The sequence below is a fragment of the Apteryx rowi genome, unplaced genomic scaffold, assembly GCF_003343035.1.
Source record: "Apteryx rowi isolate R43461 unplaced genomic scaffold, aptRow1 scaffold_427, whole genome shotgun sequence".
In the NCBI taxonomy this organism is placed as follows: Eukaryota; Metazoa; Chordata; class Aves; order Apterygiformes; family Apterygidae; genus Apteryx; species Apteryx rowi.
In genome coordinates, this window is record NW_020450680.1 from 677,434 (window position 1) to 703,339 (window position 25,906).

General features: G+C 36.3%; 2 protein-coding genes across 3 annotated transcripts in view; one reads left to right on the top strand and one right to left on the bottom strand.

The window, feature by feature from the left end:
- The window catches only part of CBR4 (carbonyl reductase 4), an 18,134-nt gene extending 292 nt beyond the window's left edge, over positions 1 to 17,842 (top strand). Inside the window, exons 2-9 of one of the 2 annotated variants that reach the window (XM_026076138.1) lie at positions 2,065 to 2,206; positions 2,722 to 2,842; positions 3,356 to 3,492; positions 4,085 to 4,219; positions 5,571 to 7,073; positions 15,202 to 15,337; positions 16,030 to 16,217; positions 17,767 to 17,842. In XM_026076138.1, coding sequence (XP_025931923.1) covers positions 2,065 to 2,206; positions 2,722 to 2,842; positions 3,356 to 3,492; positions 4,085 to 4,219; positions 5,571 to 5,749 — 714 coding nt within the window. In that variant the 3' untranslated portion in view covers positions 5,750 to 7,073; positions 15,202 to 15,337; positions 16,030 to 16,217; positions 17,767 to 17,842. Of the gene's footprint in view, positions 1 to 31; positions 296 to 2,064; positions 2,207 to 2,721; positions 2,843 to 3,355; positions 3,493 to 4,084; positions 4,220 to 5,570; positions 7,074 to 15,201; positions 15,338 to 16,029; positions 16,218 to 17,766 lie in introns of those variants that run through there. The other variant, XM_026076139.1, reaches the window with a different exon arrangement.
- Positions 17,843 to 18,249: 407 nt separating this feature from the next.
- The window catches only part of PALLD (palladin, cytoskeletal associated protein), a 71,321-nt gene continuing 63,664 nt past the window's right edge, over positions 18,250 to 25,906 (bottom strand). Inside the window, exons 8-12 of the mRNA XM_026076136.1 lie at positions 25,102 to 25,234; positions 23,924 to 24,131; positions 23,021 to 23,186; positions 21,460 to 21,593; positions 18,250 to 20,431 (exon numbers count right to left, since the gene is read on the bottom strand). Coding sequence (XP_025931921.1) covers positions 20,259 to 20,431; positions 21,460 to 21,593; positions 23,021 to 23,186; positions 23,924 to 24,131; positions 25,102 to 25,234 — 814 coding nt within the window. The 3' untranslated portion in view covers positions 18,250 to 20,258. The remainder of the gene's footprint in view (positions 20,432 to 21,459; positions 21,594 to 23,020; positions 23,187 to 23,923; positions 24,132 to 25,101; positions 25,235 to 25,906) is intronic.

A 25,906-nucleotide genomic window follows, 5' to 3' on the forward strand; every position in this document is an offset into this window, starting at 1 on the left:
GCGACCGTTGCGCGCGCGGGGCGGAGGGCTATGGCGGGTGGCCGGCGTGCGGCCGCGGGGCCAGAGGAGTTGGGTGGGAGCCGGCAACGCGCCGAGGCTTCCCTCCCCCCAAAAAGAAGCTGCCGAGAGGGGAGAAGCGGCGGCGGGCGAGCTCGGCCAGCGCGGGGAGGCGCCTCGCGGTGGGCTGTGCTGAGCGAGCGGTGTGCGCCGCGGGGAGGTGTTAGTCTGAGAAACTCCTGCCTGTGCACGGGAAGGTAGCGCGCGCGGTAGCGGTGGTGTAGCCGTGGTGTTGCAGGTGAGCTAGCTTGTTCGCAGGAAGGGGGAAAAGCCCTATATAATATTGTTGCAGTAGTTAGTCAAGAACTTTCAAGAATCTTTTTGGATAATTCTCCAAAAGGATAGATCAGTCGTGATGTAGAAGGCAAACTGTACTATGTGTTTCTAATAAAAGAGCTGACAACAAAATACAGGTCAGATGTGCCTCTAGCCAGCTAAGGCAGTAAGTGCTGAAGTTATTTGGGTGCAAAACCTATTGATCCATCTCTTCCAATCTAACTACCTAATAAAGATTACCCAAAAGATCAGTCTTTCTGGTAGGGTAGTAGTGCCATTTGTTCTCATAAGTAGTGAGTTGTCTTCATGCAGGATGTTGTCTTATACACGCCCTTTTGGAAGGGCCCCCACCTGAGATGCAGATATTTAGTTTTCTTGCCACTCTTAGGCTGAAAGCCAGTTTACAATTGCCAGTTGGGAAGCAGACATATGGGTTGATTTCAAGCACCTGTGCTTACTTGTTATACAGAGGGGGGTCAGCTGCTCTTTCAGGCTGTATCACACAAGACCAAAATCACTATGCAGTTATGTACACTCATGGTGTGCCTCTATACTTAAAATTATGTGCAGTTCTAGTTACCACAAATCAAAAAGGGTATAGTAGAGCTAAGTAAGGCACGGGATAGGGTGACAGGATTAATGAGCTTGGACAGGTTTTAAGTAGGTATGGAATGGCTTCCATACATGTAAGAGTGGCTGAATAGGCCTGAAAGAGGATATAGCGGGGGAAGGTAAAATACAGAAGTGTAGTCTCTGAAGTTATGAACTGTAAGAAGATAGGAGGAAAAATGTATAGCATTCTCTAATCAGAAAGCAAATTAAGAACAAAAGGAAGTACCTTCCCGCAAATGATGAAACTTGTTGCCCCAGGATGTTTTGGCAACTGAAAGTATAATTGGGTTCAAAAGGGATTTATTCAAATTTATGGAAAAGAGGTTCATTGCTATTAAATGTTATTGTTTGGACTCTGGCTCAGAAAATCGCTAAACTGATTGATTTTTAGAGGTTGCAGAATAAAAGATCATTCTGTACAAACATTTTCTTCTTAACACTCTTTCCTAAGCAACTGTCAGGTTTTATCTAAGCTAACTATTTCAGAATCATTTCAGATTTCAGTTTCAAAAAACTTTTTCTTTAAAAGCAGAAACAAAAACCTAAGACTAGCAATGTAAATCTAATGTTATTGAGTCATGCTCAAGTGATGTGTGCCTTGGATGTCTTGTGTAGATGCTTAGGGTGCAGTGAGACCTTGAGACCAAATGCCTTTAGTACTGAAATAGTGCAAGAAGAGTATAGTTAAAACTACTTTGTTGGCTTTGAATAGTTATCATAATGCATTAGTGATAAATAACAGCTGAACAGGGCATTATGACATTTAAATACAGAAATCATATTTCATCAATTAAATTTGAGTTGCCATAACACTAGTATTGAAGTGCTAGATTACATGCATAATTTTTATGACTAGTTCAGAAATACCAATAGAATGTTACTGCTGAAGTTTTTAAGCATTAACTTACATTTATTTTCAGTAGTGGTGTCGTATTTGGTTCAGCTATTTATTTTCTGGTGAAAAAGAAAAGTAATTTTATAGTCCATATTATAAAATGCTACAAATTAATAAAAGCTGTCATGTTGGCAAGAACAGTGGCTACTCTGCTATATTGGACCTGAAATTCATGTTAATCACTCTTCATTGCTTTATTTGCAATTTTTGAATTATTTTTGAAGATGAACAAGGTTTGTGCAATTTTTGGAGGATCACGAGGAATAGGAAAAGCTGTTGCAGAATTACTGGCACAGAAAGGCTGCCGCCTGGCGATTATTGCTAGAAATCTGGAGGTAGCCCAAACCACTGCACATCATCTTGGCGGTATGTACGCTGCTTTGCAATGCTTTCTTCACTGTCCAGTGCTTAAGCAACTTGTAAAAATAGTAGATTATTAGTAGGTCAATAATAGGTCAAATAAACCTGATTGATTGTTAGCTAGATGCAGATTAAAATAAAGCTGAGAAATTAAAAAAAAAAAAGTTGTATCAATATGATTTGTTTTTCACAATATACTTTGGGGAAGTTAAGTATGTTGCAAGTCATATCTTACAGATAGAGTAGATGATATCAAGGGAATTGTTCAAGGTCACACAAGTGAGTTAGTATGAACTGAGGCCAGTCTGCTTATGCTGAACTTCAAATTCTAAAAGGCCAAAAATATAAAACAAGAAATTGTCACATACAATACTTGCAAATTGTCCTTGTTCAGTTGGGTTTCTCAAGTTAAAACTACTTCTACATCTGTTTTTACAGTTGAGTTTATACATTCTTAAGAAGGTTTATGAATGATGCAAGATCTTTTACTATTGTTATGATGTGGCTTTATTTCAATACAGAAGGACATCTGGCACTTAGCTGTGATGTATCCAGAGAACAAGATGTCCAAAATACTTTTGAAGAGATGCGGAGGAATTTAGGTCCTATTAATTACTTGGTTAATGCAGCAGGGATCAACAGGTTGGTTATTAGTTACAAGGTTGTATGTAATTCTAGACCACACCATCTTTTGGAAGATGCTAAATATAGAAGAGGGCCTTTACATTTAATAAGATTATTGTTAATGAGTGCATCTGAAAACAGAATTAAGCATTCGCCAATGTTTTACTTCTAATGGAAGTTAAACTTTAGTAGATTAGATGATAACAGCTTTCACCATAGTTTCTGAGTTTGTTCCCTCACTATTCCTCTTTCCTCCACTTCACTCCCTAAAATGGTCCAAAACAATGTTTGATACTTCTTTGCAATAATGGTCTTTGTTATCAGAAGAACATCTTATCTGTTTTGGTGTTTTTTCTGCTATGTGTAATCCTTGCAGTTTCATAATTTTGAATGCTAGGTTGTATAGAACCACATAAGGTCCTATTCCAGTACCATTCATTTGTCAAGTTTTATCATGAGTAAATGTGATTATTGGGTAGTCCCATGAGTTCTTTTGGTGGGGTTTTTTTTTTTTTTTTGGTCCGTTTGTAGGGATGGCTTATTACTGAGAACCAAGACTGAAGATATGATATCCCAGATTCACACTAACCTTCTGGGAACAATGTTGACATGCAAAGCTGCTGTAAAATGTATGATTCAACAACAGGGAGGTGCTATTGTTAACATAGGTAAGTTGCTATTTTAATCCAGTGGCATTACATGTAAATTAGTTTTATAGAAAATTTTAGTAGGTGTAACATATTGAAATATATTTTTTTTTATAATTGACTCTTTTCTTTCTGTTTAGTCATTGTATTTTTAGCATTTCTTTGTGAATGCTTTTATGTAACTACAGCAACTTATAAAAACTGCTTGTATCAGTAATAAACACCTCATTTTATATTTTTTCAGAATTTTATCATGCTTTATCAACTCTTTCAGCAGCTAAATTTACCAGCTATGAGTTATTAATTAGACTCAAGTAGGTACAGGTGTTTGGGGGAGGTTCTGTGCAAGGATACTTTTTCTAGAAAGCTTTCTGTTTTAATTTCTTGGCACATGTTAGTCAACATACATATGTGCATTCCACAGAAATCATACATAATTGAGCAATTTGCTTATCCTAGCAATAGGCTATAAAATACATTCACTAACATACTTTTTATTCCTTTTTTGTAATCTCATTTTCATTCTGATTTTAAAAACAAAATGATAAAATTAGTATAAGCATCCAAATTAGTAATTTGATCTTTTCTTCTCTTTGATGTTTCTTTATTTTAGGAAGTATTGTAGGAATTAAAGGCAACTCTGGTCAAAGTGTGTACGGTGCTAGCAAAGCAGGATTAGTTGGATTTTCACGCTCTCTTGCTAAAGAAGTAGCAAACAAGAAAATTCGAGTCAATGTGGTTGCTCCAGGTTAGTTTATGTGAAGTTACTCAATCTTTGACTGTTGCAGTAACTGATCTGCAAGACTGCTGGATGTTTGCTCTACTCTGAAAGTAACAAGATATTTTAACTTTTGTAAGTAAGTAGTTTTCCTCTCTTTTTCAGTTTAAAGTATAATGCATTCTTTCAGTAAAAGTTCGCCCTTTTAAAGGGAATACTGGGAAATTTGGGGGAGTGGGTCTTCCTGTTCCTCTATCCGTTGTTACATAATGGCTTTTTTTCTTTGTTCCTCCTTCAAAACCTGCTATCCTTACAGGCGAAGGGTTAGAAATAATTATATGCAGATTGCTAGTTTCCCTCCTGTTCTGCTAGAGAGTTATTTGTTATTAGAGAAATATTAAAGAGCATGAGAAGCAAGCGTGAAGGCATCCCTGCCTTTCCCTTTAGTAAAAGGAGAGAATCTGGAAGGAAAGTTCTGTAAAGATGAGGCTGTGATTTCACAAGATAATCTTTTCCAGTCTGATAAATCACCACCCCTTGAGAGAAAATCTCTTCTGGCTTTCTTGAATTTCTCTACTCATGGCTGTGTACTCTGGTGCTCAGCTTGTGGTAGCTCTGATGCCTTTAAGACCTCTACATGAACCAGTTCAAATTGTGAACTAGGCAGGAAAAATATTTTTTCTTGTTTAGTGAGTCTAACAGCCCACAGAAGGCTCCAGAGCCATCAAAAGGGGCAGGACTTTACAGCAACAAGCAGAACTGAGACTTTCCCCTCTTGGTGGCAGATAGACATTAGGTCAGATCAGCTCTTTATGAGGCTGCAGCTTATGTGAATAGAAATCAACAATGCGGGAAAACTGAAACCGAGTTAATGGAAAATTATAAAGAAATATTTTTCAAAATTATGAAGAAATATTCTTCAAATAAGTGTGATGATAGAAATTCTGCAAGTGCTATAATAAATTATATAGCATAATGGAAACACTTGCAAGCTGTAGGTGTTTCTTGCCATAGATTTCATATGAGTTTTTATTGAAAGTGTTTTGGTGAAATGACTATATTTTTGTCTTCCAGAAAAGTGATACTAAATATGGGGTTTGGGCCCAAGTCTGTAGAGTTATGATTTTTTTTCATAGACTTCTAGAGATTCTGCATTTGGATTATTACAACAGTGCTTACAAAGCTGGAAGATATCGTATTGGTTAGGAAAAAAAAATTGTTCTCAGCTATAAAATGGTGTGAACTGACTTCTGCAGCTTTGAAGAATGATAGCTGGTGCTGAATTTTGGTCGTAGCTTTCACTTGGGAGGATTCCAGGAAAAATGAGCTTGAGAAATTTAGTTAGAGATTATGTAACTCTTCAAATTTTCTCCTCTCTTAGGCTTTGTTCACACAGAGATGACTGCTCATTTGGAAGAAGATCAGTTGAAGAAAACAATTCCTCTTGGGAGATTTGGAGAACCTCATGAAGTTGCACAAGCTGTTGTCTTTCTGCTAGAGTCTCCTTACGTTACAGGGAGTATTCTAATTGTAGATGGAGGCTTGCAGCTTCTGACTTAAATGCTACATCATATAAGTACCATACTGATATGTCATGATGGTAGTTATAAAGCATGCACTAATCAAAGGGAGGGGCAAAAAATTTAGCTGCAGATTGACATATGTAATTGACTTGATACCCTCTAGTCAGAGTGGTAATTCATAAGTAATAAAGTGCAGCATGTATGTTTAGTTACCTGAAAAAATCCCCATGGTATTACAAAGTCTGTGTATGTAACATAAAATTTAAAAAAGATCTGGTTTGGAATGATGATAGCTCTAAATAATATCTTGATTTATCTTAAAAGCACTATATTTTTATAAAGTCATGTTTTCTTTGGGGTAGCGTGGAGATTATATTCTGAATTATTATGTTACACAAAGATAAATAAAATGTGGAGGCATGTTTACTGGTTGGCAGTTATGACTGCATCAAGTTTATCATGTAGGGGGAGGATTGTGAACTGTTTAATTTTTTATTCTTATCAGTCCCTAGAAAATTGGTTTCCTTTTTTGTTTGTTTATAGCTGAAACTACAAAGGTAGAAGCTTCTAAATCTCCTACCTCAATTGCCTTTAGGAGATTTAATGATAGGTAATGCACTTTATAAAGACAAAACCGGCTCAGTTCTATTAATTACGCATACAGCACTCATTCATTTCAGCAGCACTTGAGGATATATTGAAGGACTTCTGATTGGTCATTGGAGATGCTAATTTTGTAATATTCTGAGTTTGAACGGAAAATACACTATGAACTGTACAGTTGCAGGCCTTCCACATAAAAGGTGTAAAAGTAGCTGTGCCTTTTCACTGACTTGAAACATATTTAGAAACAAATAACAATTCCAAACTGTGAAGTCAAGGTGTATTGCTGTATATCTTCTTGAAAACTCAGTTCAACTGTGTTATGCTGATGTTCTTTAATATTTATGTACAGTCAATAAAATAGCCATTTATCTTATTCAAAGCAGCTTTTGAAGCAGAGTAATTATTCGACTGTAGACAATCTTGTGTTCTTTTGCTGAAATATTACCACAGTTTGACTTCAGGCTTTTCAATTGAGATCAAGTACTTTTTGGTGGCTAATGTTTTTATCTTCTCTGAAGAAAACTATGAGCGTGGTTTAGGACCTTCACTTCTTAGCTCCAGTGTTCATTGCATCATGATCCAGATGTTGGTTCAGCTTTTGAAATTTTCCCCTCTTGGCACAAACTGAAGTGCAGAAAGAAGAGATCTCACTGATGATAACTTGGACTCTTTAAAGTCTGAGATTTTCTTCATTTGTGCAGCTGAGAAATTTTGTCTTTATGCCAGAAAACAGTGCATGTTCAAGTTTCTTGATGGTAGGTATTGAGAAATAATATCAGGAATGGTTGTATTTTCAAGGGTTTTAAAGGTAATTGTGTTATTCACTGTGGAATCTAAAATATCACTAGAGGTAGCCCTGTCCTTATCTTACTGATACCTCTTTGTTGAGAAGTGTTATTTGCTGTGAAAAGTTATGTGTCATCTGTGTCTTTGTACCAAAAATATAACTGCTAATTCTGTTTCTCTGTGTTAGGAGGAATTGGCCAAAGTATAGATGAATTTTTTCAGAGGGCACTGAGGGTGAGGGAAGACAGCTGGTACTCCCATTTTTACTAGTCAAGCAGTAATATGTCAGTAAGTTGGCTGCTGCCCATACCTGTCCTTAGTATCTTACAAACAAAGGTTGTGTGACACATTTTGACCCTGAGCCAAACTTAAAAGACTAAAAGCAATTCCCTATTAGTGAGCTCTGCACCTAATTATTATTGCCCCTTGTTTCACTGAATAAGTTATTAGCAATAGCACTTTTTTTATATATTTGTGATTAACACCTGAGATAACATCTTGATAAGATTCTCAGTATGCTGCTGCATAACATTCTCAAAATGTTGCAGCACTTACTATGTTTTTCATTACTGCAGTTGTTGGGTATGCTATAGGACCTGAATGAGATGTGGGTAGCCTTAAAATCATATTTTGAAAAGTATTTTTTTTTCTGCTCTTCTTCAAACTGGTAAATTAGAATTGAAACCTAGTAGTAATCCATTTCAGGATTTACTGTGTACACATATGCTAAGAACATACCATCTGTATTTGTCAGACTAAGGTTGTGCCTGGCCTGGTGTTATGTCTCAGAAAGTGGCAGTAGTGAATGCATAGGGTGGATAACAGGTCAAGTGTGTGGTGATGTCACCTTAGAATATTCTCGAATCCTCCAGCAATTTGTGATTGATATGTTTTGAACCTGCCATTTGATAGCTCTGATTGAGGCCTGCTGGTTCTTGTATTTGATAAGACATTATGAAAACCCTCTGTGCTGTCTCCATGCTGCTGTTGAATTTGTAGACCTTTATCGTATCCTGCCTCGATTGTTTCTGTTTCAAACTGAAGAGTCCTATTTCTTTTAGTTGTTCCTTGTTGGAAAGCTGTTTTGTACCTTTGGTTATCTTTGTTGTCCTTTGCTATACTTTTTTTGTTTCCAGGAAGGGAGGAGCAGGTGGAACTGCTCACAGTATTCTAGATGCAGGTGCACTGTGGATTTTTCTTCATAAAACAAAACACTTTTTTTTTTTGTGTGTGTCAAAAAATAATGCCTAATTGTTTTGCCTTTTGCTGACCATTAAGCTTATGTTTTTAGAATCTAAGAAATATGTATATGAACTATAACTCAGTCCTGAATAGTTAATTGTCAGTTTGGAGCTGGTTTCCTCATATGTATTTAGGACTGATCTTTTTTTCCCCCCCGGTGTGAATTGTTTTAATTTATCTACAGTGAATTTAATCTGCTGGTTTCAAGACTCATTTGTTCAACTGGTGAAATGGCTCTGCAACTTTTGTTTCTTTCCTTTATCTCTTTATTGAGTAAAGGGATTTGAGTAACTTATTTGAGTAAATTAGCATTACAGAAGATAGTGTTGCTTCAGAAATTGCTGTCTCAAACCACTTAGGAGTATGTTGTGCTGCACTAGCCCCAAAAGGTGTCTGTAGGATTCTGTTGGTGATCCATGTCTTTCAAAAAGAATGACCACAAATACATATCTTTTCTTTTCTATTTTTTAACAATTTACTGATACGATGACTTATCCTCTTGACAGCCCAGGATCTTTAATGTTTTTTGGTAAGAGAACATGTCAGATGCCTTTCAGAATTTCAAGCTTGCTGTGTTAATTAATATCCCTTATTCACATACTCTCTTAGCCTTTTTAAGTACTCTAAAATGTTTGTAAAACATGACTTCCCTGTACAAAAGCCACATTGACTTTCCTCAATATGTTTATCCAATTGTTTATATGCCTTTAGAACAATTTTTGGCAGTTTGCTGTGTACAGATAACAGATAATTAATCTGTATTTCCTTGGATCTCTTGGAAATGTCTTTAAAAAAAAACCAAGTAGCCCTTCCCCTGCAAAAATTCCCAAAAGCCTGATGTCACTTTAGCCAACTTCCAGTTGTCTGACAATGAGGCAGTTTTATCCGAGCAGTTTCACACTGCAATTATTTGATTTCCGTTAGAATTCTGGAGTGATTACCACCTGCCTTGGCAGTTCATCACTATTTGCTCTGTAACCTGTCTACTGCTTTGCTTTGATGCAAAGAACTAATTCAGTGTTTCTTTTTTTCTTTTTTTTTTCTCTCCTCTATGACCTTTACCTCCTTTGAGCACTTTGCTTTTTATTTTGATCATCTGCTCATCTTATTCAGGAACAAGAACCTGTTCCTAATGTGGCGTTCAGTTTGTATGTCTTTTTGGAAATTGTTCCTCTAAACTCTGATCTGCCTGTAACTTTTACGTTCAGAGGCAGACTCCCTCCAGCTGCTGAAATGAGACTACTGGTTTTTTGAAGGTTGACTTTTAGATTCTGGTAGCTATTAATCCATGCCAGCTCTCTCCATTTGTCCTTCCCCTTCTTTTCCTCCCGTAAAGAAGTGTAAGTTGGCATTGTATATTTAAAGTCATCATAGTGGAAGCTCAATACATACAGTCTCAGTGTTGTCTTCAAGCACTGTATCTCCTAATTTTTTGGCTTGTCCTTTTAGTTTCATTTCAACATATTTCCATATTTTTATGTTGCTCCCTTTTTGGGAAGGCAAATGCTACAGTAGTCGACTGTTGTCTTTATTAATAAACTTGGTCAGTATTCTTGCAGAAATAGTTACCGTTACAAAGTCAGTCTTTGAAAATAACATTTTCAGTCAGGTCTTGTATGCTCCTTGGGACTGCAGCCAGAGTTGGGAGTCCCTGACTGACTGCATGAAACAACCATGTATTAAAAAATGTAATCTAGGCATCTTTGGTGTGATGTTTACCAAACTTGCTGATATTTGAAGTCTTTCATTACAGTTATACTGTCTGCCTTATTGCCCGTAATCTCCCTCAGGATATCATAGCTACTACCATCATCTTAATCGTGTGGGTAATAACATAGTCTAACAACAGATTTTATTATATCAGACCTGGAATTTCAATCCATATGTGATTTGATGATTTAATATATTTGGTGTCTAGTTTGAGGGCTTTTTATGTATTTTGTATATATACATATATGTGTGTGTGTGTGTGTATATATATATATATATGTACTGATTTTTCTTATTTCCATCATGGTTCTGGTATGCCTGTTATGTCACTGCCTTGATTAAAACCAGACATTCAGGTTTCCCAACTTGTACTTCTAGCATTTATGCCAAGCTATATATACGTTTTGTTTGTGTGTGTGTGTGTGTTTTCCTTCTTCAGTAGGACTGTGTGCTTGAGTTATTTTTCACGATTTCTCATTTGCATTTTGAAAATCTCTGTCCACTCTTTTACTAGAGATACAAAGTTTTTATGACTCCTTTCATAGAAGAATTGAGAGCACGTACTTCATCTGATGGTTTTCACTTGCTATGTTGCTTAAAACTTTCCTATCATCTTTTATTAAGTACCAACATTCTGCTGCTGCTTTTTGGTCTACAATGAGCTCTTTTACAGGTTCCCACTATTCCAGCAGTTTCTCCAGTTCCTAAGGAATCTGTACTCTTCTTTCCTACACCTGTCTTTTCAGGCATGCATTGAAATTTGTTTCTTCACCTTGCTCTGGGAGCATTTTGAAGAAGGCTGCTTTTCAGGTCTGATCTTTAGCTTAACCTGTGTTTTATTCCAGATCTCTTCTYGTGCTGCACCCTGTGTCACTGGTACCTACATGGCCTGGCACCACCTCCCCAGATTTTCTAGAATCCATCAAGGCATGTTTTTAAGGTGGCTGCTTTTGCAGCTGGCATTTAATTCACCATCCAATCCTCTTGTACAGTAAACTCCTCTTACTCAGTCAGCCATAAATATTGCTTTATTTCTTGGTTTCATCTGGGTTCCTGCTTCAGAAAAGATATCCTGATAAAAGAAGATTGTGTATTGCAGTATTTACTTATTTATGTGCCCCACCTGGTCTCTGCCTTGTTTGAAAACCTAAAATTGTCTTGACTTTACACTTGATTCAGCTGAAATTTTTTAGGTTGTGTGATTTGCCTATTCTGGGCTGTACTTAATCTCTGGAGCACATTGCAGGCCTAGAAAGTTAATTGTTTTGTATCTCTTTCCTGCATTTTTCCGACATTTGGGAAGATGATGGACTACTTTGTTTTTTTTCTGCTAGATTAGACAGTTGTTGGAGCCTTATTTCTCCCTCTTAGCTTTTGAGAGATATATTTATAGCTTAGAGTTCACTGTAGTGAACTCACTATGTTAAGCTTTTCTTACTTTTTAAGGATATATCACAAGTGGTTATCATCCGCAGCAGCTTCTAACAGGGTGCCTGGGTGCCTATACTTTTAGTGGGCAGATATTTGTTTTTAAATATTGCAACTGTAAGTAGGAGATGTAGTGAGGAGCAGCTTTTAAAGACTTTCTTTTATTGTAGCAAAAGTATGTAATACATCCTGTGTATAAYAGTAGTGTGTGATATCCCATGAGGAGATTTCATTATGGCCTCCTGAGGGCAGTCTATCCTAAGACATTATGTTGGCAATTACTTAATATATCTATATAGTTCAAGGAAAGTGGAGTTGCCTGTTTAGATGAAAAGTTGGTAACTTGCATTGCTGCTATCAGTTTTCTGATATCCAAATCCATATATTCTGCACTATTTTGGGATGTAAGGCAGGATTTTTAAAGACTGAAAGGATTGCAATATTGAGTTCCAGTGAAATTTGGATAGAAAGCGGTATCTAAATCCCAGCCTTCAAAATACTACATCTACAGGTAAAACACACATTATAATGATTAGCCACCGCTGTTACCCAAATTTTCCTCCTTTGATCTGTTGCACAGGATGAGAGGCTGCTGTTGCATGAAACTGAAATGTGTATTGCCTGTTGCAATTGTGTGACTTTTTTTGATGTACAGCATAGTATAGTTCATTTAAGTAAAACTAATCAAAACCAAACTTTCCAAGGTGGGGTGCACCACTTACTTCACATAATCAGTGTTTGAAAAGAAGAAGGGGAAAATGTAGTGAGAGAGAAAAGTCTTTAAGGAGCATTTCCTGTGCTTATTGCCTGTGGAAGTAAGAACTCTGTTGAGATCCAGATTTACATAACACATTTTTTCACCTACACATTATGTTCAGTTTCAGACCTATAGAAGGGCTCATGTGTTGAAGGCTTTTTTTTGCTGTAGATATGTCTGAGTTAATAACTAATATTACCTCTACCTTGCCTGACATCTTTAGATCGGTATCACTACAACTGTTCTAGTATTTTATGCTTTTATTTTTCATATTAGCAGCTTATATTTATCAAGATCTGGGATATTGTTGGTCCATTTCATAGAAAAAACACAACATTGAAACTGACAATCTGTTTTTATCTCCGATTTTAAATATATCAGATCTAATTCTGATAAAATGTTTCTTTTTTTCCTCAGTGTACTTTACCATTATAATCTCAAATTCTGAAGTGGAATTAAAATTTCTGTGCTATTTTTTTAAACTAAGATTGCTTTAGCTACTTGGAGATTTGATAACAGATTGCCAGTTTGGGTATGATGGCGTCAAATGTGTTGAGACAACATACAAGTAAAACCCACCAACTTTCACTTGGTATCATTATGGCCAGATTAGGATCTTCTAGGTACAGCATGCCATTAACTGCCCTTTACTTATTACCTGTATATCTCATTTTGGCAGCATGGAATCAGTCCTTAAGGAAGCATCTGAGGTCATTTGTGACATTTTTTTTGTGACCACTCCTGTTCTCCATACTTTTTATTACTTTTCTTCTACTAAACTTAATTGATAACACAGCTGAATTTCTTGTATTCTGAATCATCTCAGATTCTAGGATCCAGTGATAACCRGTGGCCTTGTTCATTGCTATCTTACGGATATTGCAAAAATTAAAATGTTGACTACTGTGGTGACAGAAGATATCTAATTGATACTCATAAATTATGCAGTAAGTTTGTAAATTTGTGAGGTCACATTTCAGAAGAGGAAGGATAGCCTGGTTAAAAGGAAAATATGGATAATTGGAAATATTTGAATAGAACTGTGGGCATGTACAGTGAGAGTAATGGCAATAGGAATGTGGAGGGCAGATGTCACTGCGCTAACACCAGTCTGAGCAAGTGGAGCTCCAGGGCACATACTGTTTCCCAGACTGCTAGCTGACGCAGTTTAGGTGGTCTTGCATGCTAGCAGGGTGGTGGGTTTGAAATTGTTGCATCATTTTGAACAATTTATTTAGGGATAACTGAAAGTTGATTATATGGCATTGCTGAAGCATGTTAGTGTGGCAACATGACATTTGTTTCATGGATTCTAATTTAGAGATCTTCCAACTCTGTTTCAAAGGCTAACCGCTAAAAGTACATGTTGCACCTATATGGTGGAGGCTGTATTGTAAACATGTCTCCACCCATATGTTGAAGGCCTGTTAAAAGTTTCATTGCATTTTTACTTCCTGCTGCTGTCAGTCTGACTCTATGCTACTTATCAGACTAGTTTATATATTTCTGCTGAAAACTTTCTGTAACCCTAGAAAAAAAGATCGAATCACTGAGTATAGGGAGTGAGTCTGTTTTGCACAGATGCTATCTAGTGTGTATTGCTGCCTATTGATCATGAGATGACTGCCAGCAGTGGAGTGGAGCTGCATCCGTTTTCTGCGTGTTCTTATAGCTTTTTTATTGGAAGGCTACAGCAGAACAGAGACCACCTGTAGTGTTATAGTTCACCCATAGTTTGCAGGGTACTAGGGTGGAAGTCATCCTACCTTTCTGCTATGCAATAAAGGTATATTCTTTTGATCTGTAAATATGAAATGAATGAGGTTGAATTTAGGGACACATTTTTGCAAAGCTGGTAGCCTTTTATGATTTTTTTTTTCTGTAAAATCTTTGTTTCTGTTAGCATCATGAGGTCTTTCTTCCTGATATCCATGTCCCTATAATCTGGCTTCCAGTAACGCTTATCATGTGCTATGGTAAATGCAGTTAATGCTTCTTGGTTAATGCAGTTGATGTCCTTCCATCTGGGTGAGAACTGAATGTACTAGATTATTAATATGTGAGATGAGTTTTGTTCATAAGAAATGATTTATTCAGAAATATTCAGTTGAACCTGGCTGTGAAGAGCATTGCAAAAGAAATACATTTCAGTTTTGCCTCTAAAAAGGTCCTTTCATTTGAGCTCCCCTTCCTGTAATATCCTCAGTAAACAGGAGCTATATTTCTGCTATATTACTGCAGATTAATGGTCTGCTATGTTCTTATGTCAGCCTTCTCTGACTTCCAAATTCAGCTCAATGACACTTACTGGGAGTTTGGTTCCAAATACTTGTTTGACTTCAGCCAAAATGAACAAGGACAAGATCTGCATTCTTAAGCAAGGGCAGTGGAAACACACTGATGATCCTCTTCTGTAGCAAGACAAGAAATAACCTTTTATTCCCTCCCACCCCCACCCTTGAGGTGTCTGTAATCTTTTTGCTTCACCCTGGGCTTGGATGCCACTTGCCCTGTGCAAAGACAGATCACTGAAGTCTTAGTCCTTGGAATCAGTGGTTCGATGTTAGACTCTGTAACTGTTCATCGTCCCTCATAGGAAGTGTAGGCTGACCTGAAGCTCATTATTTTAGAAGGACAATTCCTAGCGGTAGCTTTGCTTGTCCTTATACATTTTTATATTGTGCAAGATGTTAATAATTACAAATGAAAACCTTGTTCTGCTTTATGAAGTTGGTCTTTTAATGGACTTGTTGCCCTTAGAAAACTTGGAAGGGTACAAGTGTTTAAAAAAAATAATTTTAAGATAACTTCAATCTTCTGTTAGGCTTTTTAACTGCTTTATGTGTTTTGTACGCAAGACTTTTGAGGGAAACAACTGATAGGGTCTATTTAGTAGTATAATGCCATTTTTAGATTTGGAAATCTACACTATGTAATTACTCTTTTTTTTTTTTTTCTAGTGGAAACTGGATCTGGAACTTTTTGTACTGGGCATCTTGAGAAAACTGCTGCAGTTGCATACTTCAAATGACAGCATTCACATACAGTATAAGATCTTTGGATTTATTAACAGTTGTACTGATAGATGAAGTAAAAGTAAGTGAAGTAAAATTTATTTCAGGATTTAATTTATTATACATTTTAATTATACATGAATTAATAAATGATCAGTGACTGTGCAGCTAAAGTTAATACAGAATTTAAGAAAGGGAAAACTTTTATTGTACTTTAAAAGTATATTGCAAAAATGTTCAGTGAATCAGACTGAGAAGTATTGCAGGAGGAAGTGAATTAATGGTATGTTTGGTAGAAATAGAAAGAAGCATTATACTGTTGAATAGTGTGGTATATTATGTTTTGTTTTGGCTGTTTCCCCCAAAAGGCTGCAGCAGTGGCTCAGACAGGCACCACAGGTAAAACCCATCTCCAAAATCCACTACTTCTTAATCTGCAGCAGAATAGAGTTGTGTTGCTTGTTGTATAGGAAATCTTAGGTTATTAGTTATTTTTAACACCTTCTGCAGTAGCTTGGAAAGGTGTTCTCCTTGGCAATAAATTTTTTGCCCTAAGTTCCCCTTTGTAGAAACACTCTCTGTGAGATTTCTGGGCTAAGAGTTGACCAAGAAAGTTTGGCAATATGCTTAGTTGTGTATTTAAAAAAAAGTTTCTGGCAAAAAAACCCTAATCCAGAGTCAGTGTGATGAGATTTGTAGTGCTTCTGCTGTAAATGATGTAATCATTCTGAGTAGTGGCCATGTGCTGTTATTTTTTTTTTCTCTTTTCTGCAGCTGTTCTTGGCCCAGTTATGCTGCTACAGAACTAGAAAGTGAAGGCAGTTGCAAGACTTGGCCATTTCCCAGTGTTTACCTATTGCAGTGCAGTTAGTTATTTTATAAAAAGCTTCTCTTTCCTACAGCTGTTGGATTGAAGTTCATTCCGCCACCTCTTTATAGTTGCTGAAATCATTGCTGTGCAGGTACTGTTCCTCATAGTCCGGCTTTTTGGTCTAAGAGAGAGCTGAGCATCATATTCCAAAACATTGACTTTTTTTGGTTATTCAGTGTAGTATACGATTATTTTATATATTAATCATTTTTCTAAAAGGATGCAAATGGTAGTTTAATTCTCTATTACAAACCCATGCTTTAGGATAGGTTAAATAACTGTGTGCGTGCTATCTGGAACAGGTTATAAATTTCTTGGGGCAGGAGCTGTGTTTTCATCTGCCTGATGTATCTTATGCACTCATGGTTCATTTATTTCAAACAGAAAAAAACTATACAGGGGGAGCGTTGGGGTTTTTTTTAGCCAGTTCAGGAGAACTAGTTAAAAGGCAAGAAAATTCTACCCCTTGCGTGTACAGCAGAATCATGAGGTGGTGGATCAAAAAGTTGTCAATGTGCATACCCTGTGCAGGCATTTTCAATCCATGCAGTAATCCAGCTGTACTGCAAAGTGCGGGTTCAGCAAATCAGTTGCACAGCTAGAGCATGCAGCTGATCCTTAGCATCATGACATGATGGCTAATATGATCCCATGAAATACTTACCACATGCTAAATCTGTTTAGGCTGCTCGCAGTGATAAGGATGTGGGGCTCCATAAGTGGGGAATCAAGGCATTTATTAACATACAAACAAAGTGAATGAAAATGGTCTTTGAAAGTGAATCCATAGAAACAACTTATAATTTATTAAGCTACAATTTCAAAATGAACTATGGGTATGATCCCCAACCTCTAACTAACTGGCTGTGAGCAAAACTTGTGTATATGTTAACTAATTATTGCTGTTACCATGAAGTCAAGGGATAAAGGCTTATGCTGTGTTAAGGTAGTCAACCAACTAAAAAAAACCAAACAACTTAATGCATGTGGAATTTGGCACATAACTCTTGACAGGGCATTGTTTACATTTAATTATTATCCTGAATGCAGTTGCATTGCATTTTGGATTGCTTTGAACACACTTGGATTGATAGGCTTCCTAAATAACTTAAAAAATCATCCTATAGCTAAACCTAAAGTCTTGCAGAAAGGTTCTTTTTTTTTGTCCTATACACTTGCAGTTCATGTTCTGTATCTTTGGAGTTTGCAGAGGGAGATTAAACTTTTGAAAGTTACTTCGATGCCAAGAACTTCAGGTTTTGGCTTAAAAATTATGTCCTTTTCTTGTGCCACACTTCTATCTCTGAATTTGTAAACCCAAACAGCCCCAGTAACTAGGTAACAACACAGCTGAGTGTTTTCATAAAAACAACTTTGCTGCTTAGAGATGTGATTTACTACTCAAGTGTGTGCATGTACATATATACAGAGGCAAAAAGTGATGATGACCTCATCTTAACTAGCTCACAAGAGATTGTTACTGCCAAAGACGGATTTACTGTAAGTAGATGAAACTTCATTGACTTCAGTAGTAGTATCACCATTAMTGTCAGGTCTGACTTAATTGTTGTGATAATACTATTTGTAGTGATCAATGCTTGATATGTAAACCTGAAAAGAAAAATTTTCTTATCTTGCAGCTTTCCTGGTATTTTCGCATGGAAGGGAAAGGAAGAGAAGCTAGTTAAAATACAGGATTTTACAAATAAGTCTTAACATTTTATTTGCTTGATTTTGGTATTACCTACTTAGTCTCTTCTGAAAACCAATTTAACAGCCCTTGCACATTGCTCTTACATAGAATCAGTTGTAAGCAATGTCATATTGCAAATACTAGATACAGAAAATAGACCTGCACATTTTCTCCCTAAGTTAGTTATTAAAAAAAAGCATCTTCAGGTACTTTTCTTCTGTAAGAGTTTCTCCACATTTATGGGTCATGTTCCTCTGTTTTGTTTAAACAAGATTCAGTGTCATAAGGAGAATATTTTGATAAACAAATTCTAGTCATTTTTAGAAACTTCATATAGCCCTCATTTCACCTGTGTTCATAATAGTTAAATTTCTAACTCTTACACTTGCATGCTTGTACTGAAACAGTTAATAGCCTTTACCAGAAGGAAAACTTTCTATTTGTGTAATATTTATTGATGTTAAACCCACATTATATCAGCACAACAATCCAAAGTAATGATAGTACATTCTTATAAATACAAATAAAAGGTGTCAAAATAATGCTAGTGAAGCTAAACAAAAAAAGTAAATTAGCATGTCACAGTCAAGAAAAATTTGGCAAATGATATGACATCCTTTTTCTAGAATATAATCAGATTATTCCCATATGAGACTATGACATTAATTTAGAGTAACGATCCCCATAACTGGTCATATCCTGTACCAGTTTGCATAGAATAGTACTACCTTATGTGCTAAAGTTTATTAGTCACTAAAAAACAAAACAAACTTTGTGTACTTACAAAGCAATACACGTATAGCGGTAATGCAATATATGGTGTACACAATTACAAAATTAAAAAAACTCCTAAGTACAGGACTTCTGAATAACTGAACTGAGATAAAAGACTTCAAAACTTTTATTATAAATAATGAAAGATACCATATATGTGCTTCATATAAGGAATACAGTGTTTTCCTTTCATGGCAAAGTATGCTCGTACCATCAAATGCTCATTTTTCTTGTCAGGCCTACTAATTCTTCCATCCCTCCCTCCCCTTCATCTGAAATTCATTTGGTTCTAATTTAAAACTACCTAGTCAGGTTTGACTAGGTAGGGCTCCAGTTTGATGTGCATTTGCCTTGCATTCTGAAAGTAGCCTTAAGGTATTATTTCACCTACTGCACACAGACCCTACCCATTAAAAGAGGTGTTATTAGCCTACAATAGGGAGGAGAACAACAACAGCAAAAAAATCTGCCAGAGACAAGTGCTGTGTTAAGAAAAAAAAAAAATGGCACAAATTTTGTTGTAGTCCAGCTTCATTCTCTACTTCCTCAGATCTGCGAACCTATCACTTATGATGTATACTTGTCATTTAAATTCATATTGCAGTCCCAACCCATTTTTTCACTTACTATACATTTCTAAAATCCTCATACATATTATACAAGCTCTAAACAGTCAGATGTCCCATACATATACTCCCTATTTCTCAGCTGACCTTGGAATTCCAGATGTTTCAGTGGTAGTATTACAAGATTACAGACTGTTTGCAAGAAATCGATAGAGAGTTCCAATGTCTTGCCCTGTCCCCCCCACCCCTTGCAGTAACTTAATGCAGTGGTTCATATTGTTGGCATTTTTTCTGTCTAGGTACTAAGATTTATAGTCTGTAGTAGACTGTTATTACACTCAGCTCTTATTCTTCATTATCTTGAAGAGGTTACATTATTTATGCTTAAATTAGCTTTGCTGTATGTTTATAAGTAAGCCTCCTATTAGGTGGCAAAAAGGAAAAATAGAAAAGAATTAAAAATTATGGTGTCGATGTTGCATTATAGAATTGCCCATACGAACAGCATTTAAGGCAAGGTGGTTTTTTTTCATTGTAAAATAGAAAGCAGTTTGCAAAGATACAGCATTTGCTTACATTTCTCTTCCTTGTCCCTTCTTGTTTTATTCTTACAGTATTGCACTTGTTCATTGTAGCTATCAGAATGCACTGCCATTTTAGAACTACAGATAACCATACATTCTAATTTTGTGATCTAATGGCCTCAAATAAAATATCTTGTACCATTAAGATTGTGTAGCATCTACTTGTTGCTTATGAAGGCATGTAGTGATAAATAGTGTTGTCTTCTGAAAAGTCTGTCTCACTGTAGTATTTTGGCCTTTATGAAAAAAGGGTTATTCGTAAGAGCTGAAGCAACTTAGGTATAAGGAACTGGTGAATGTGATTTGTTGTGCAATGTGTACATTTCTATTAATAATCTATCTATTCTTCTAATTTGGTATAATGAATAAGGAATATATGGTTGTTGTGTTTGTTGTTTACCTTTTGTACTTGAAGGTGTCTGCCTTTGCATAAAGTGACATAGGAGTATCATTGGTCAAGGCAATGGCTTTCAGTGTTTCTGCTTTGAAAGAAAGATGGAGGTGGCAGCTTGGATCTACAGATCATCACTTTCTACCAAGCCAGATGGCATTGTCAGATGAACTGGATTTGCTTCAGGCTGGAAAGCTGCTTTGATGTCTAGTCCTTGGTCAGAAAGTGCCGCATATCGACTGGCTGAAGGCCGCACCTTCTTTGGCTTGGTTGTCTGAGGCGGTTGTTGCCACTGAGCTGTAGATTAAAAAAATAATAATAATAAAATTCAACCATCTTGATGTCTGCAACAAAGTGTACCCGATGCACAATCAACCATTAGTAAAGGAGATACTAATTCCTGAGCATCAGAAAAGCATAATATCAAAGATAAGCTTGTTTGATTTCTTAGTGTTTTTTTCCCCCCCCTCAGCATCTAGTTTCACCTTCAAATACAGTTAAGTAGAAACAATAGTTTCTGTTTGTTACTTTGCTTTGGCGTTGCCTTCTCCCCTCATACCTTTTATTTTTTTCAAAGTTGTGCATCCTAATACCTTTCCTTCTGTCATACAAAAGAGTAACAGCAAGGTACTTGTTTCTGTGCACTAATATTACAGTGGCAGGCCTGTTCTAGGGTTATTTGTTGTATATGAAAGGAAATCATCTGGTTGCCACTGTCAGCCCGTGTATCCTGAAGAATGTTGAGCCTAATGTGTAATTCACATGTCCAACTACCCCTGCCACCCCAGAAACCATCCTTTATCATTCAATTTTTTTCCCTCTCATTTACTACTCTTATGAAAGGACTGGTTAGAAATTTTGGTTGAAGAAAGTATTCATTATATAAGGAGCTGCATTGGAATGAACTGACTAATTAAGCAGAAAGCTTTAAGAACAACTGCATTTTTGGTAGCTGTCACAGGTGTATTATAGACTAATGTACAAAAGAATACAAAAGGTTAGGGAAGTGCTAGCAGAGCAATAGTAATAATGATCCACAAAACTAAGGTAATCATGCCACTATCTAATGTTAATTCACTATGTTTAATATACTAAGCAAAAAAAAAAAAAAAAAAAGCATGCATGCTCATTTTGCTATAGGTATCTGAAAGATGGTGAAATGTACTTTGACAGAGCATTTGTTGTCTTGATGTGGATCGTTATTAGGAGAAACTATAAACAAAAGAAAAAGAGATCAATGTAAACCATTCTGTGAATAAACTGAAATTTTTAAAACTGTTGCTTTTTGGGGTATTAAACTGATCATGAAAATTAACGTCACTTACTATAAACATCCAACCTGGCAGTGCAAGACACAATCCCAGCCTCGTTCTTAGCTGAAACAGTATACCACCCAGCATCCTCTTTCATAGCTCCCTGAATAAGCAGGCAAATGTAGCCGTGGTTATCCTGGTGCATACTAAACAGAAGAAAAACAAAATTACTATTTAAATGCAAACCATTGTAGACTACTTTTAAATGTCATTATAAATGGACCCAATCCCAGTTACAGATTAATTATAGTCCACTTTTAATTAATATGCAACTTCATCTGAAATTAGCAAGTRGAAAATAAAACCTGGAGTACAGTTACATATTTGGTAATTTACTATCCTGTAATAAAAACTAAGAAGCAAAAATATTTCAAGTAACCTCTCTTTCATAATTACAGATTAAGACATGTAGAAATCTGATTTAAGTAGTAGGGAAGTCAAAACTTACCCTGACTGTTTGGGGGAATGATAAAAGACTTGACTTGAGGAATGAGGTACTGAAATATTCTTAGTTATTTAGAAGGATAGCAACAATTTATTACAGTATCAAATCAGTAATAAGTTTCTTTTCTCAGAATCATGAGTTTGCTCTTAAACATTCCTACAAAATGTTACAAAATACTGATGACAAGTTCGTAGATCTTAGTATTTAAAAAAAGTGTATAACATTACTCCTTTTTCATTCCCTCCATCGTATCTCCATATAAAGTTATTTTTTGTGATTAAAAACTAGCACTAACTCATAGCTAGATTCACAGAAAATAGCAGTAATAGGAGTATTGGGCTTAACTTTTAGGTGCCTACACTCCTAAAGGAGGCATGGAAAAATGGAGTGCTGAAGAATGAAGGTGACAAAAGCGAGAAGGCAGAGCAAGGAAGGAACCTGCTTGAACTAGAATTTAGGAAATGCTGGGGAAAATTGCGAGTTTTAAGCCCTGCATAAGCATTTATCTGTAATAAGAATTTAAACCCATCAGTTATCTCATGCAGTTAGTTCCACTTGTGTGGAAGTAACTAAACTGTGGGCCAAATGGCGCACAATTTACATACTAGTAATCAGGACAGTTAGCTGGGAGAAGGAACACCAGAGGTCTAGTTCCTCCTTTGTTTCTTTAACTATTTTGCCATGGTATGAATACTTTAGATAGTCCACTACTGTCAGTTAGCAAAGCTCTTTAATGTTGAATCTGAGCTGCTTAACTGCACAGCAGAGTTGTGAATCAAAATTCCTGCTGAGAAGCAGATAGCTTTACTTAGTCTAGGTTTTCACCAGTAAATTACTCTAAGCCTTAGTTCTAAAAGAGAAAAGATTATTTCTCAACTTGGTTAAAGTGCAAAGATAGTTGTTTAAATACAAGGCTGGAAAAAAGAACTAATATGTTAATTCTGGCTCTATCACCAGCCTGACTGCAAGTTTGAGTAAATGTCATAAAGTATTATAACAGCTAGTTAATATATATGAGCTGCTGTTCACACAAAGCATTCTTATGACCTTCTAGTCTTTCATTTGTATTACAGGATAAATAGTCATTGAAGTTATGTATGGGGAGATATTATTCTAAATCATTCTAACCTCACTCGGTCAGTGTTGTATGTGAGTGACTCATTCTCTTTCTTCCAAAATATCTGAGGAGATGGCTCCCCCGAAATTCGACACTCCAGTCGCACTGGGTATCCCTCAGCCACGCCTGTGTTTTGTAGTTTCTCTATAAACACAGGTGCTTTGTGTACTTCCTTAGCTGTGAAAATAAATAAAGATTGCAGTAATGTTGACACTAGTCTATCAAAATGTAGCCTTTCTTTCAGCAATATGCTAAAAAAAACAATAATGAAAAATCTAAGTGTCAGGAAACTTAGTATTGTCCTCATTAATCACAAAGTCCAGTCCTGGTTCATCTGAGGAAAACTGTCGCATCAGTATTTTAAGAAGAAAAAAGTGAGCTCCAGTAAAGCTGATTTCCCGCCTCCTAGAAAGAATTCAAATGTGGAGCATCAAGACTAGATGAACTGGGGACACTGTGCCTGTTAAACAGTGCTCCTTTGTTCTCCTTAAAAGTATGGAGGTCTTTGATTATAGCAGGATCCGTTCTACCAGAAGGCTGAAATGGCATTAATTTAATATCCTATGAAATACACAAATTGTATCATACTAACAACTCATAGGAAGATATGAGTGTGTACAAATTGCCATTAAAAAAACATTACTGAAGTAATTAGTCTGGTTTGTGGTCTCAACTATGCCTCAGGTCAACAGCCCTCTTTTCCTGACTGTGTACACAGAGATCATGTGCCAGTTAACTTATGCCAAAGCATAACATAAATGTATCACTTACAAATATAGTATAGTTCTGTTACTACTTGTTTCCTTTTAATTCCCCACCTCCCAATCATGTCATTTCACTGCACTTACATTTTCCTTTTTCATGTAACCCTTACAGTGCTCAGTGTGGATGGAAGCTTAGTTTGAAGATGTTACCTGCAACAATGAGCTCCAGGCTGAATGTATTTTCACCAGCTCGATTGCTGGCGATACATGTGTAGATTCCAGCATCTCGAGTTGTGACTGGTTCTATGATCAAGGAGTGTACACCATTCTCGCGCACCAACATTTTGTGAGAACTATCAGGACGAATTGGTCTTCCGTTAAGTTGCCAGCTTAAATCTGGAGTTGGTAATCCACTAACCTTAAGCATGAACAGAATAATGGGAAATGGTCTTAGACATACGAAACACTAGAGAAGTCCTGACTTGTTACTTCAGGGAAGTTTGGTTTTGTTTGCTAGTGCAGGTGTACCACAAGATTTAAAGGTCTAATTCTATCCTGAACTATACACTGACTCAGTTGTATTCACTTACCTTCTGGCCAACTCCCTGAATTACAGCATGTTTCATGGGTGTGACTGAAAAAAGATCAGTGTTTAGATATGCTAGAATCTAAATAATAATACATTGCAAAACAAAAGGCAGGGTGACACCTTTTGTCTTTTTTGATTGTTTGCTCTTCACGTGGAATGAAGAGATGTTTCTTTCTAGATTAATTTCTTGTGGAAAGCTTGCAGACAAAGGGATGTTAGCTAACTAATTGTTGAACTCTAAATTCCGCTCCACTAACTTATTAGTGACAGTGCTGTCTGCACTAGTTTATACTTGGTCTATGTGAACCAAACTTGTACTGTTGAAAACGATGCCATTTGCTCTAGGTACTGCTTGAAAACAAATAGCTGCTCCCAAATATATCAGCATAAAGTAAACAGAAGAAGTCTGAGTCTTAATTCTCTTAGGCAAAATCATAAATCAAGATTAGAGTGTCTGAAACTTCAAGCAGAGATTAAAACTGAAGTGCTAAAGGGACTAAAAATTGAGAAGCACATTGTGTTTATAATGTTTGCTGTTACGCCCCCACCCCCCGCAACATAGCTGAATTCTAAAAATCTTTTTTTTGTTAGCTGCAAGATTTGCCTGAAGCACTTCCACTGGAGGGTAGGCAAACTTTCTATTGCCAACTTGCTCATAAGCAGTGAGATTAATTAACCTATTGACAGTCACTGTAACTGCCAATAGGTTAAATAGCTAGAAAAAAACCCTTATTTAACTTGTTTTTTGGCACAGCTAACATGATAGCAAGGTAGCTGTTACCCTTTGCTTGATACTTGCCTTGCAGTCCATTCTGCAGAGTTTTCCTTCTTGCACGGTCAGGTCTCCAGGAGCCTGCAGGAAATGAGGCCGGAAGAATCGTTCCTGAATTGGTTCATTTTCATCACCACTGTCCCTTGATCGAGATCGTGGTCTTAAAATAACATGAAATAAAGGTAATTTTTTTTTTTCTCTGCTAAATCACAAGAACTAAAATCACTTACCAGATTGTTTTAAATTTTAAGTCACTTCTTTGATATATAGTATAATCACGCCATATTTACACACACATACTGGTGGCATTTAGCTCAGATTGAGATAAATGCGACACTTTGTACTTATTACTTTCAATTAATGTACAACTTGTGGCAAAATACAATCTAGAAAACAATTTTATTACAGAATAATTACACTTACTTAAAAAAAATATTATTTATACATGATAGTATTTTTGGTTTAGAATTAATTAGAATTAAATTACCAAAATACAAATTAAAAAAAAAAAGTTGTTAGGCCTTTAGCATATATCTTCAACTCCCCATCTCTTGTGTTCTGTGTATTTAAGCCCTTCACTGTTGCTGATTACACCAGAAAGTGTAAGTACTGTCTATAATTATGTTTATTTTTCAGAAAAAGATAGCAGCTAAAAGCTAGCTCATCTCACTTGAGATGAGACTTTCCACATAAGACATTTTTCATTTTCTCTAGTTTTACACTACAGAAGACTATACAGAAAATTCTGTGAATTAAAGTATAACTGCTCTGGATATTTATTTCTCATCTAATAGTTTTTTGTTTGAGATATTGCTGACCATTTTCAAAGCCA